Raw genomic sequence first — 14429 nt, forward strand, 5'->3', positions numbered from 1 at the left:
GCACACCTTGTTTTGGTGCATAGAACATATAACAGTACAGCACAGAACAGGCCCTTCGGCCCTCGATGTTGTGCCGAGCATTGTCCAAAACCAAGATCAAGCTGTCCCATTCCCTGTCATTCTGGTGTGCTCCATGTGCCTATCCAATAACCGCTTGAAAGTTGAACTTGTGAATAGTGATCCTTGGATGCAGCACAGGAAAGTGACTGTCACACTATGAATCATATCCTAACTAGGTTGATCGACACACTAAGTAGAATGGAGAAACTAGCAAATAGAGCAAAACTTGCAAAAAGGACAGCCTGCATAAAGGTTTGTGGTGGAATTATAAAAACATAGTGTGATTGTCTTTCTACCCATTATTTGTTTAATGGGCATAAATAATTAGTTTGTGATTTTTTAAAAAGTCTGCAATTCGTACTGTTGATATCCTTTGAGTTCATTTACAGCCTAGGCCTGAAAGACACAAGTTTGGTGATTTTATCTGGCCCCCACCTCTCTCTTTTCCCCCCTCCACCCCCAAGGTTATTTTGGAACCCAGTTTTAAAAAAAATAATAATCTTTATTGTCACAAGTAGGCTTACATTAACACTGCAATGAAGTTACTGTGAAAAGCCCCTAGTCGCCACATTCTGGTGCCTGTTTGGGTACTCCGAATGTTCAATCCACCTCACAGCACGTCTTTCGGGACTTGTGGGAGGAAACCGGAGCACCCGGAGGAAACCCATGCTGACACAGGGAGAACGTGCAGACTCCGCACAGACAGTGACCCAAGGAATCTAACCTGTGTTCTTGTCGCTGTGAAGCAACAATGCTAACCATTGTGCTACCGTGCTGCCCACAGTTTTGGCAATGACCGTGTCTTTTTGATATTTTGCTCATTCGTTATTTATTTATTTTTATTTTCTTATTTTTCTCTTTTTTTTTGTTTCTTTTAGTTTTTTTCTTATTTTTCTTTTTTTTTTTTTATCTATTAAGTTTTTTACCAACACAATTTTTCCCCTTACAAACAATAACCCCCCCCCCCCCCCCCCCCCCCCCGTAACAAAATAACACAAAATCGCACTGAGCAAGATATATACATGGCAAAATGGTATATTTACATAGCTTTATACACTGGCTCTCTCCCGCACGTGCCAGTTTCCCCCACCCTTCATGTTATCTCCTGCTCATCCATCCCCCCAAGCAATCTCTCTTCTCTCTCTCTCTCTCCCCCCCCCCCCCCCCCCCCCGGGTTGCTGCTGCTGCTGACCGACCTTCCTCTAACGTTCTGCGAGTTAGTCTAGGAACGGTTGCCACCGCCTGTAGAACCCCTGCGCAGACCCTCTCAAGGCAAACTTAATCCTCTAGCTTTATGAACCCAGCCATGTCGTTTATCCAGGCCTCCAGGCTAGGGGGCTTCGCCTCCTTCCACATTAGCAAGATCCTTCGCCGGGCTACTACGCAAAGGCCAGAATGCCGGTGGCCTCTTTCGCCTCCTGCACTCCCGGCTCGTCCACTACTCCAAATATTGCTAGCCCCCAGCTTGGCTTGACCCGGACTTTCACCACCTGAGATATTGCTCCCGCCACTCCAGAACCCCTCCAGTGCCGGGCATGACCAAAACATATGGACATGGTTCGCCGGACTCCCTGAACACCTTCCACATCTGTCCTCTACCCCAAAGAACCTACTCAACCTCGCCCCCGTCAAGTGCGCTCTGTGAACCACCTTAAATTGTATCAGGCTGAGCCTGGCACATGAGGAGGAGGAATTAACCCTACCCAGGGCATCAGCCCACAAACCTTCCTTGATCTCCTCCCTCAGCTCCTCCTCCCATTTACCCTTCAACTCTTCTGCTAGCGCTTCCCCCTCTTTCATCTCTTGGTGTATTGCCGAAACCTTGCCCTCCCCGACCCATACACCCGAGATCACCCTGTCTTGAATTTCTTGTGCCGGGAGCAACGGGAATTCCCTGACCTGTCACCTCACAAAAGCCCTCGCCTGCATATATCTAAATGCATTTCCCGGGGGTAACTCAAACTTCTCCTCCAGTGCCCCTAGGCTCGCAAATGTCCCGTCAATGAACAGGTCCCCCATTCTTCTAATCCCCGCCCGATGCCAGTCCTGGAACCCCCACGTCCATCTTCCCCGGGACAAACCGGTGGTTACCCCTGATCGGGGACCACACCGAGGCTCCCACTGCCCCCCTGTGCCATCTCCACTGGCCCCAGATCCTTAACGTTGCCGCTACCACCGGGCTCGTGGTATACTTTGATGGCGAGAACGGCAGCGGTGCCGTCACCAACGCCCCCAAGCTCGTTCCTTTACAGGACGCCATCTCCATCCTCTTCAATACCGCCCCCCCTCCCTCCATAACCCAGATATTTTGCTCATTCAAGCACCTTGTCCTTTTTATTATTCCTACCTTCCCTGTGTGGGGGGAGGGGCGCTCAACGCCAGTTCCTTCCCTATGCCCCTGGGACCACTGCAGTATCGCTGCTGTTGGTGGCTTTGTGAAAAGCTTCTTGATTATGTCTTTGCCATCAAGCCCATGGCTGTCAAGATCTTGCTTCTTGCCATTTTCGCAGCTTTGCAATGTAACTCCTCCTTGGTCCTCCAAACCTACTTTGTATTCCTCCACTCCATGAATGGTGGCATAATCTCAAGTCACAATATTGTGTCTCAAGCTCTCCCTTAATTACCCTACTTTACCACCTCTGCCTTTTAAAAGTCTCCTGAAAATCTAATCTTTTAGCATGCTTTGGGGCTATCGCTAAGTTTGCTGCTCCTTCTTTGCAACTGTTCTCCTACCAGTCCCTTGAGCCACTTTACATTTAAACTCTTCATATTTGTTGGTTGACAAAGCACCTATCATGTAAGAACTTGTATAAGTGTGTACAAAGACTTGCTAAAATATTGTATGTGCAACATGAGGACCCCCTATCCATTCTGACATAAATAAATCTGATTTTTTAAAAAGAACTAATTGGCTGCATGCTTCAAAAGCCTAACTCCTCAAAAAAGAATGTTTTACTTGCATATAACCAAAAAAACCAAAGTGGTTCTGTGGTTCACTATAGTGCTTTTAACACCAGTAGGTGGTTTTTTGAGTATTTCTGCACATGAAGCTCAAAAACGATGCTTTTTATAAATGTTATTGGCGGATCTTGTTATTTTAAATTGCATGTTAACCTTTTTGCTTTTTATCATGTACCAGTCTGATGGTGGTGGAGTTTTCAAAGGATTCCCTGGTCTGTCGTCTTCAACTGGAAATACTAGCTTTGGAGGATTTGGAAACGGTTCTGGTTTCAAGCCTTTGCAGGGATTATCCAATGGAAGTAATGCATCATCTTCCTCTTCGACATCTGCCCTTAGTTGCACTACTGATGTAAATGATACAGTAGGTAAGTAGAGACAAATACCAACTGCTGAGTACATGTCCTTTTACAAAAATATGCATTCCAGGTGTACTATTTTTCTCCCCTTTTGTTCATGTAGAGATCTTTAGGCTCTGGGTAGTCTTGAAAAGTTGAGCTATATATGATGGTCAAATGTTGCATCATTTCCAGTTATGATTTTTAAAATATTTGATCTAAACCAATGCATTTTGAACAAATTGCATTCTGACTATTTCTATGTTATATGTATATGTTACATTTAACAATGTAAAAACTGGCCATTCGGTGCAATCCATCTTTCTTGTTGCGTACACTTCCTCCATATGAGCAAATAGTTCAAATTACATTTAGCCACCCTGTTCCTGTACACATTTGAAGACCTTTCCCTTCATCCACTTCTTCAATCTAATTTTGAATGTTGACATAGTTTCTGCCTCAATTACTGATCCTGAAAATGAATTACACACCTTCTCAACTGTCAAGAGGATTCCCTCTTCTAAATCTCACACTGTTAAATGTATCTATTCCTCCTCAATCGAAGGCTTTTAATTATTGCTCCCATCGACTCGTTATGATGCTTTCATAATTTTTAACAGTTCGGTGAAATCAAACAATCTGCGAAAAGCAAGATTTTAATGATTTTCTTCATATTTGTATTTCCTTATAACATGCTGTATCCTAGTGAACCTGTGCCCTTTCTAAAGTATCCTTCCTGTAGTGTGGAGACCAATATGTCACGTAGTTCTCTGGGATCTTATTCAGATTTTATATAGGCTCATCATTGCCTCTTAGACTATATTTCTCTACTGTTGTGGGAAAACCTAGAACTCATTAGCCCCCTTTGAAATAGACTTAGCAACCTGAGGTGCTGCTTTTTTCATGTTATGTCAACTTCCAAGTCCTTCTGCTCATCCGCAGGACTAAGCCTACTTCCATTAAGCATGTAATTACTACTTTTTTCTTTGTACTGAATACGGCACCTCATATTGGCAACCCCCCCAAATCAATATCTTTCAGCTTTCTTTAATCTTAAATTTCCTGTTTGGGTATCATACAAATTTTGAATTTCTTTTCAGCTGGTATCCAAATAATTGATATATGCAATCCACCAAAGTGATCTCAGCAGCAAAAAGTACCCCGTTTAGGTTTGGCTTGCCATTTTTTTAATGATTAAATTCTTTGCATGTTGTCACTTGTAATGAAACTATATTAACATATGCTGAACAGTTGCTGAAACGTTTCACTGTTACATGTCATGTGTTTTGAGTGGCGAACCAAAAGGCATTTGATAACTATGGCATTTCAGAGGAAATTTCTACTTCGCTTGACAAGTAGTGTGTAACTATATTTTGCACATAATGGATATTATGTGCCTTCTATATTTTTAAGTGAGCTCCTATTGTAAGAGAAAGTCCTGATCTATGAAGACTGCTGGAGAACTCAGAACGATTTAATAGATTTTATTTTGCAATCTATTTAAATATTTAATTCTATTTCATAGGTTCTTTTCTGTCTAACGGTCCTCCATCTAACCCCTTGGCGAAAGGTGAAATAGGTACAAAAACAAATGGTGTTAATCAAATTAACTCTCGGAGTAAAATGGGCTGCAGCGAATACAACAAACAACTATCAGCGCTGAATTGTTCAGTCCGAGACTGGATCACCAAGCATGTCAATGAAAATCCGCTTTGTGATTTGACCCCAATCTTCAGGGACTACGAGAAGCATTTGACAAGCATTGAGCAGAAATATGGTAGCAGCTCTGACAGTGGTTCAGAGAGTGACACAAGCAGCAAGAGGCCAGAAAAGCAATCTGTTCACACATTTGGTGTTTCCAAAACATCACAGGGGACAAACCCACCATCTTTATTCTCCTCTGTCAAAAGCAACGATATTATTCCACTCACTTCAGAAATTAAGCCTGTGACTACACTGGGAAACACCAGCTTCCTCTTTGGGAAAACAGTGGAAAAGTCTCCTTTACCCGGTTTTTCTTTCAACAGTGGCACATCAGGCTCATTATTTGGAAAAGACCTGAACCGAGAGAAAACTGGTGCTCCAACATTTTCCTTCACACCATCAGAAGAATTAAAAGGCAGTGAACATAAAGGTATGGATACTGTAAAACATTTTTTAATAAACCATGTTTATATTTACAGAAATTCAATAGTCCTAAAGTTGAGGTATAATAGCACAGTGGAACCTCTGCTATCAGCATAATGGAGGGGACTCTCTTCTTTCACTTACCCTGTCCTTCCATCAACAAGGGATTTAGCGTGGCCAGTCCACCTACTCTGCACATCTTTGGGTTGTAGGGGTGAGACCCACGCAGACACTGAAAGAATGTCCAAACTCCACACGGACAGTGACCTGGGGCCGGGATTGAACCCGGGAACATACCTATTTTTGATCATTGCGTTCTGAGCTGCTTGGTAAATTCATTAAAATATCAGGCCACCATCTCTCAATCACAATTATTACAACACAATGAGGTCATTCGGCCTACTGTGTCTGCATCAGCTCTCTGAATGAGCAATTCACCTAGCGCCACTCCCCTGCTTTCTACCTGCGCTTTCTACCTTTTCAGATATCAATCCAATTCTTGAATGCCTCAGTTGAACCTGTATTACAATCCCAGACCAGACCCCAACAGTGGCTAGGATATTGGAGTGAAATCCTAATATTTTATTTTATTTTCATAGAACTTCATAGAATTTACAGTGCAGAAGGAGTCCATTCGGCTCATTGAGTCTGCACTGGCCCTTACAAGGAGCACCCTACTCAAGCCCAGGTATCTACCCTAGCCCTGTAACCCACCAAACCCCACTTAACCTTTTTGGACACGTAAGGGTAATTTAGCATGGCCAATCCACCTAACCCGCACATCTTTGGACTGTGGGAGGAAACCGGAGCACCCGGAGGGAACCCATGCAGACACTGGGAGAACGAGCAGACTCCGCACAGACAGTAACCCAGCCAGGAATCGGACCTGGGATCCTGGAGCTGTGAATCAATTGCGCTAACCACTATGCTACTGTGCTGCGTGGCACAGTAGCAAAGTGGTTAGCACTGTTGCTTCTCAGCGGCAGGAACACAGATTCGATATCCGGCTTGGGTCATACCTGTGTGGAATCTGCACGTTCTCCCCTTGTCTGCATGGGTTTCCTCCGGGCGCTCTGGTTTCCTCCCACAAGTCCCGAAAGACGTGCTTGTTAGGTGAATTGGACATTTTGAATTCTCCCTCTGTACCCAACAGGCGCCCGAGTGTGGCGACTTGGGGATTTTCACAGTAACTTCTTTGCGGTGTTAATGTAAGCCTACTTGTGACACTAATAAAGATTGTTATTATTATTATTTGTAAGACTGAAGAACAAATACTTTGCTCTAGGAGTGATTACATGAGGAAATAGTGTTTTGGTATTTTAAAACAAAACTTATTAACACAATATTAGACTCTAACATCACATCCGAAAATAGCTTACAATTATCCCATAAACGATATTACTAAATACAGTATATATCCTTAATTACTATCGCTATTCCCAATTAAACAACAAGAATGGAAAAACATACAGTTCTCAATCCATCCTACATCCCAATAGCACAGAGGAATACTTGCTTTCCAGAAGAGATTTGAGTCTTGTTTCCGATTCCCCCTTGTCCACTGACAAGTTTGCACTGCTTTAAATACTATTCTTTTTAACTATCCTACTATGAAAGTAAAATACTTTACTCATAGTCTAAAGATCTAAACTCAAAAATGCTTTCTCAAAATGTCTGAATACCTTGGCTTCACTCAGCAATGACATCCCAGCTGAAAACAAGTTAACTACACAGGCTTCCTAAAAGCTTTCTAGTCTTCCAAAACAAGATTCTTTACCAAATATGACGACTGCAGTCAAACAGATTCTAACCCATGCTTTTCACCCTTAAATTGCCAAATGTAATCCAATGCATCGAAAATCCTGTAACACCCCTCAATTTAACCCACCTCCACTACATGCTCAGGCAGTGTATTCCAGATATGAAAATGAAAAATAAAAATTGCTTATTGTCACAAGTAGGCTTCAAATGAAGTTACTGTGAAAAGCCCCTAGTCTCCACATTCCGGCGCCTGTTCGGGGAGGCCGATACGGGAATATTAACCACTCATTACATGGAAAAGATTCTGCTCATTTCGCTATTGTTTCTTTTGCCAATTACTGTCCCCTAAATGTTCTACTGACACTTGGGAATCCCTCATTCCCATCATCTGTGTATGCTATCAAACTGAGAGCATCAAAGTGTTAATTATAAATACTTTGAGACGTATGATAAGAGAAGCATGCTTGGGAAGAAAAGGTGACTGGACCTTTGGTTACCAAAACTCTCCGCAACTAAAGTTTTCCTTGCCTCATTTACAGATCTGCTGTCGATAATTTTTATGATTAATTATCAAATTCATTATCACTTATCATGCAATTAGCAAGAAAGTAGATTGCAAACTAGATTACCCATTTTTCATCCTGCTGTTGCTATGGAGGATGCTGGGATTTCTGCTAAGTTGCTAAAAGATCATTTTTAGTTGCAGCTATCTCCTTGTACTACTTGAGACATTTTTTTGGTATTACAGTAGCTAGTTCATGTTTCAGGGTCTGAATTTTGGTTTTGTACTACCCAAAATTGCTGAATTCTGAAAATTAACCAGACACTTGGTTTTAAAATTTTTTTAGAATACCCAATTAATGTTTACCAATTAAGGGGCAATTTAGCACGGCCAATCCACCTAGCGTGCACATTTTTTGGGTTGTGGGGGTGAAACCCACACAAACACAGGGAGAATGTGCAAACTCCACACTGACAGTGACCCAGATCGAACCTGGGACCTCAGCGCCGTGAGGCCGCAGTGCTAACCCACTGTGCCACCGTGCTGCCCCCCAGACACTCGTGTTAACCTTGTCCAAGAAAAATACGATCCCCAGACTTCCGGTTCGGCAGCTCCTGCCAGAAACGGACTTTTGGGCTCTTGAGGGGCCCCAGCGGCATTTGTTCGACGGTTCCCAGTGTGGGAAGGTGACAGTACGATTTCCCCGGCACTGTATGGATTGGACCAGGAGTGGAGCGGTGAAGAAAGTAATTCTGGTGCAGTGAAAAGCGCGAGGGAGGAAAGTCAAGATGGTGGCAGGTGGAGACCAGGCAGCGTGGGCGCAAGAGCAGCAGGGGTTTCTCAAGCGCTGCTTCACGGAACTGAAAGCAGAGCTGCTGGAGCCGATGAAGGCTTCGATCGACCAGCTGGTCGAGACACAGAAGGCCCAAGGGGCGGCGATCCGGGAGGTGCGGCAGAAGGCCTCGGAGAATGAGGGCGAGATATTGGGCCTGGCGGTGAAGGTGGAGGCGCACGAGGCGTCTGCATAAGAAATGGCAGGAGAAGTTCAAGGACATGGAGAATCAGTCGAGGAGGAAGAATCTGCGGATTTTGGGTCTCCCGGAGGGAGTGGAGGGGTCGGATGCTGGAGCATATGTGGTCACGATGCTGAACACGTTGATGGGCGCGCGTGCCTTCCCGAGGCCCCTGGAGCTGGATGGGGCCCACCGAGTCCTGGCGAGGAGGCCCAAGTCTAACGAGCCGCCATGGGCGGTATTGGTGCGGTTCCACCGCTTGGTGGACAGGGAGTGTGTCCTAAGATGGGCAAAAAAGGAGCGGGGCAGCAAGTGGGAGAATGCAGAGGTCCGTATATACCAGGACTGGAGCGCGGAGGTGGCCAAGATCGGGTACAATCGGGCTAAGGCGGTTCTGCATCGGAAGGGGGTGAAATTTGGGATGCTGCAGCTGGCGCGACTGTGGGTCACGTTTAAGGACCAGCACCATTCCTTTGAGACGCCGGAGGAGGCGTGGACCTTTATTCAGGCCGAAAAGTTGGACACGGACTGAGGGTCGGTTGTGAGGGGAGGTCGCGGGGAGCTACTGTGGTTACTGTACTTTGGGGGATGTTCTATTCTGTTCTGTATTGTTTCCTTGGGTGCTTGGTGGGGTAGGGTGAATTGGTTCAAAGTGGGGGTTTTGTGAGAGTGTGGGCGTCGGTGGTTGGAAGGACGGGGCCCCGTTGGGGGGGAGGGGAGATGGGAGGCCCGAGGTGGGAGAGCTGGGATTAGGCCGCAAAAGAGTGGGGGGGGCAGGGCGGTGTTGGAGAGGAGCGCCCGCTGATGGACAGGCAGGGAGGAGAGACTACCACACTGGGGGGTCGATGGAGTGGTGGGAGTGGCCGGGGTCAGCAGGAGTCAGCTGATTTACGGGAGTGCTATGGGGGGAGCAACGCAGCTGGGGGGGGGGGCCTAGCTGTGGGGGGCGGGAGAGAGAAACTGGGTTGCTGCTGCATTGGCCAAAGGTGAGCCGGAGCTCGGAGAGAGAGCCGGTGCGGGGGGCTGCCGCTGGGGGGGATGGAGAGTGCGAGGGCAAGTGGCTGGCCTAGAAAAGGGGATGGCTAATCGGGGGGGAGGGGGAGGAAGCCCCCGATCCGGCTAATAACTTGGAATGTGAGAGGGCTGAACGGGCAGGTCAAGAGGGCCCGTGTGTTTGTGCACCTGGAGGGACTGAAGGCAGATGTGGTTATGCTCCAGGAGACGCATTTGAGGGTGGCAGATCAGGTCAGGCTGAGAAAGGGGTGGGTAGGGCAGGTTTTCCACTCTGGGTTGGACTCAAAGAATCGAGGGGTGGCGATTTTGGTGGGGAAGCGGGTATCGTTTGAGGCGCTGAACATCGTGGCAGACAATGGAAGTAAGTATGTGATGGTGAGTGGTAAGCTGCAGGGGGTGCGGGTGGTATTAGTGAATGTATATGCCCCGAATTGGGACGATGCTGGATTTATGCGGCGCATGTTGGGCCGGATTCCGGACATGGAGGCAGGGAGCTTGATAATGGGGTGGGGGGTGGGGGGGACTTCAACACTGTACTGGATCCAGCATTGGACCGCTCCACGACCAGGACGGGTAAGAGGCTGGCGGCGGCCAAGGTGCTGAGGGGGTTTATGGACCAGATGGGAGGAGTGGACCCATGGGGGTTTGTCAGGCTGGAGGCCAGGGATAGACTTCTTTGTTATGAGCAGGGCACTAATTCTGAGGGTGGAGGGCACGGAGCATTCGGCCATAGCCATCTCAGACCATGCCCCGCATTGGGTGGAGCTGGAGCTAGGGGAGGAGAGGGACCAGCGCCCGCTGTGGCGCCTGGATGTGGGCTTGCTGGCGGATGAGGTGGTGAGCGGGTGGATCCGGGGGGTGCATTGAAAGCTACCTAGAGGCTAACGATAATGGGGAGGTGCAGGTGGGGGTGGTCTGGGAGGCTCTGAAGGCGGTGATTAGGGGAGAGCTAATCTCCACTAGGGCCCACAAGGAGAAGAAGGAGAGGAGAGAGAGAGGGAGAGATTGGTGGGGGAGATTTTAAGGGTGGATAGGAGGTATTCAGAGGTCCCCGAGGAGGGACTACTCAAGGAGCGACGAAGCCTCCAGGCCGAGTTCGACCTGTTGACCACCAAGAAGGCAGAGGTGCAGTGGAGGAAAGCGCAAGGGGTGGTGTATGAGTACGGGGAGAAGGCTAGCCGGATGTTGGCACACCAGCTTCGGAAGTGGGAGGCAGTGACCGGTAGGGCTGGAGGAGCTGACTAAGGGGCTGAGGAGTATGCAGGCGGGGAAGGCACCGGGACCAGATGGGTTCCCGGTGGAATTTTACCGGAAGTACATGGACCTGTTGGGCTCTATATTAGTGAGGACTTTCAATGAGGCGAGGGAGGGGGGGCCGGCCCTACCCCCGACGATGTCCAGCGCGCTGATCTTTAAGCGGGACAAGCACCCATTACAGTGTGGGTCGTATAGGCCAATCTCTCTCCTCAACGTGTACGCAAAGCTGTTAGCGAAGGTGTTGGCTACCAGAATTGAGGACTGTGTCCCGGGGGTGATTCACGAGGTCCAGACAGGTTTTGTTAAGGGAAGGCAGCTGAATACCAATGTGCGGAGGTTCCTTAATGTAATCATGATGCCTACAGTGGAGGGGGAGGGGGAGATAGTGGCGGCGATGGACGCGGAGAAGGCCTTCGATAGTGGAGTGGGGGTACCTCTGGGAAGTGTTGAGGAGGTTTGGGTTTGGGGAGGGGTTCATTAGTTGGGTTAGGCTACTTTACGAAGCCCCGGTGGCGAGTGTGGCCATGAATTGGAGGAGGTCGGAATACTTTTGGCTGTACCGGGGGATGAGACGGGTTTGCCCCCTATCCCCCTTGCTATTTGCATTGGCAATTGAGCCTTTGGCTATGGCTCTAAGGGAACCCAGGAACTGGAGGGGGCTGGTCTGGGTGGGGGAAGAACACCGGGTTTCGTTGTATGCTGATGACCTGTTGTATGTGGCGGACCCAGTGGGGGGGGGAATGCCGGAGGTGATGCGGATCCTCAGGGAGTTTGGGGACTTTTCCGGGTATAAGCTCAACGTGGGGAAGAGTGAGCTCTTCGTGGTACACCCAGGGGACCAGGGAAGGGGGATAGACGAGCTTCCACTGAAGAGGGCGGAAAGGAGTTTTCGGTATCTGGGGATCCAGGTGGCCAGGAGCTGGGGCGCCCTACACATGCTCAACTTGACGAGGCTGATGGAGCAGGAGTTTAAAAGGTGGGATGTGCTGCCACTCTCCTTGGCGGGTAGGGTACAGTCGGTGAAGATGATGGTGCTCCCGAGGTTCCTTTTTATATTCCAGTGCCTCCCCACCCTAATCCCCAAGGCCTTTTTTAAGCGGGTTAGTAGGAGCATCATGGGATTTGTGTGGGCGAAAAAGACCCCGAGGGTGAGAAGGGTGTTTCTGGAGTGGAGTAGGGACAGAGGAGGGTTAGCGTTACCTAATCTGTGTGGGTATTACTGGGCTGCCAATGTGGTGATGATACACAAGCGGGTAATGGAGGGGGAGGGGGCGGCGTGGAAGAGGCTGGAGATGGCATCCTGTGTGGGCACGAGTCTGGGAGCGCTGGTGACAGCACCGGTGGTGGCGGCGACTTTGAAAATTTGGGGGCAGTGGAGGCGCCACAGGAGTGAGGTAGAGGCTTCGGTTTAGTCCCGATCTGGGAGAACCATCGGTTCGTCCTGGGGAGAATGGATGGAGGGTTCCTGAGCTGGCACAGGGCACAAATTAGAAGGATGGGGGACCTGTTTTTAGATGGGACGTTTGCGAGCCTTGGGGCGCTGGAGGAAACAGTCGGGCTCCCCCCCCCCCCCCCCCCCGGAAATGCCTTCAGTTACATGCAGGTAAGGGCGTTTGTAAGACGGCAGGTGAGGGAGTTCCCACTGCTTCCAGCACTCAGGATCCAGGATAGGGTGCTCTCGGGGGTGTGGGTTGGAGAGGGCAGGGTCTCGGCGATCTACCAGGAGATGCAGGAGGAGGAGGAGACCTCGGTGGAGGAGCTAAAGGGTAAATGGGAGGAGGAGCTTGGGGAGGAGATAGACGAGGGTACGTGGGCAGACGCCCTGGGTAGGGTTAATTCTTCCTCCTCTTGTGCCAGGCTTAGCCTGATACAATTTAAGGTTCTTCACAGAGTGCATATGACAGGGGCGAGGCTGAGCAGGTTCTTTGGGGTGGAAGACAGGTGTGGGAGGTGCTCGTGGAGCCCAGCAAATAATACCCATATGTTCTGGGCGTGCCCGGCGCTGGATGGGTTATGGAGGGGTATTGTGAGGACGACGTCTAAGGTGGTGAACACCCAGGTTAAGCCGAGCTGGGGGTGAGCACTATTTGGGGTATCGGACGAGCCGGGAGTGCAGGCGAAAGAGGCCGGTATTCTGACCTTTGCGTCCCTCGTAGCGCGGCGGAGGATTCTGCTACAGTGGAAGGATTCGAGGTCCCCGAGTGTGGAAGCCTGGATCAGCGACATGGCAGATTTCATTAAATTGGAGTGGGTAAAATTTGCCTTGAGAGGGTCTGTGCAAGGGTTCTTCAGGCGGTGGCAACCGTTCCTAGACTTTCTAGCGGGGCGTTAGGAGGTGGTCCGCAGCAACAGCAACCCGGAGGGGGGGGGTACTTTGTGTTTTCTACTGTGGTTATTATTGCTTAATGGGGGGTTTGTATATTGGGGAAATTTGTGATGTAGGTGTAAGATGTTTATTTATGTGTTCTTTGTTTTTCTTTTTTCTGTAATATGTAAAAATTTGAATTAAAATATTTCTTAAAAAAAAAAAGGATCCCCACACATCACTGAAGTTAAGAAAGGTTTTGTTGATAAATACATTGTGAGCACTGCCGCTTGATGACTATTATGGTTATCACAGTCTGATTTAACCTGATCAATGCCATGTCCCTGTGTAATTTAGGTGAAATGTGTGGTGAAGCAGCAGTTTTTTGTCCCCACATCACAACAGCATTTGCTCCTTGGTAGATCCTATTGTGTCGTTACTTCCCCTTTCATGAAAATATTATATTTCCCTGTGAGTTTACCTTTTAAAAGCCAATTTTTAGTTTTTTTAATAATATAAATTTCGAACAATTTTAAGTTTTACTGTTGAAGGAGGTTTACTGCCAGGTTGTTTATACCAGTGATCACTAAGAAACCGTTGTAAGATTCAAAAACTAATTGGAGGTGTACTAATCCGAAATGCCCCTACAGTTAGTACTGGGTCACTGCAATACATCTACTTCCAGTTAGATTAGGAGCTTGAATCGCTCCATGAGTATAGTCTTGGCTTTATAGCTTCTGGTAAACAAAAAAGTAAGGTGTCACATTTGTCTCGCATGCACCAAATTTTACAGGATAATTTTTTAAAAAATTGTTCATGGGATGTGGGCATCACTGGCTGGGTTCCTACAACAATTGACAATAGTTTCATGGTCGTCATTAGACTTAAATTTAAAAAAAAAATGTAATTCTAATTCCACCACTGCCATGGTGGGATTCGAACCCGGGTCCCCCAGAGCATTACCCTGGGTCTCTGGATTACGAGCCCAGTGACGGTACCACTACACCACTGCCTCTCCTAAATTGACTGCAAAAGGATGCACAAATACATAATTACTGTTTTATTCTACACCAGGTTACTCCCATATTATTAAT

The 14429-nt window shown here is 47.9% G+C and overlaps 1 protein-coding gene across 2 annotated transcripts in view; it reads left to right on the forward strand.

Moving 5' to 3' along the window:
• Positions 1 to 14429, forward strand: part of nup50 (nucleoporin 50) — a 101341-nt gene that overhangs the window by 55549 nt on the left and 31363 nt on the right. For both annotated transcript variants that reach the window (XM_072484539.1, XM_072484538.1), the window contains 2 exons: positions 3200 to 3386; positions 4882 to 5490. In XM_072484539.1, coding sequence (XP_072340640.1) covers positions 3200 to 3386; positions 4882 to 5490 — 796 coding nt within the window. The remainder of the gene's footprint in view (positions 1 to 3199; positions 3387 to 4881; positions 5491 to 14429) is intronic.

The sequence above is a fragment of the Scyliorhinus torazame genome, chromosome 19 (assembly GCF_047496885.1).
Source record: "Scyliorhinus torazame isolate Kashiwa2021f chromosome 19, sScyTor2.1, whole genome shotgun sequence".
In the NCBI taxonomy this organism is placed as follows: domain Eukaryota; kingdom Metazoa; phylum Chordata; class Chondrichthyes; order Carcharhiniformes; family Scyliorhinidae; genus Scyliorhinus; species Scyliorhinus torazame.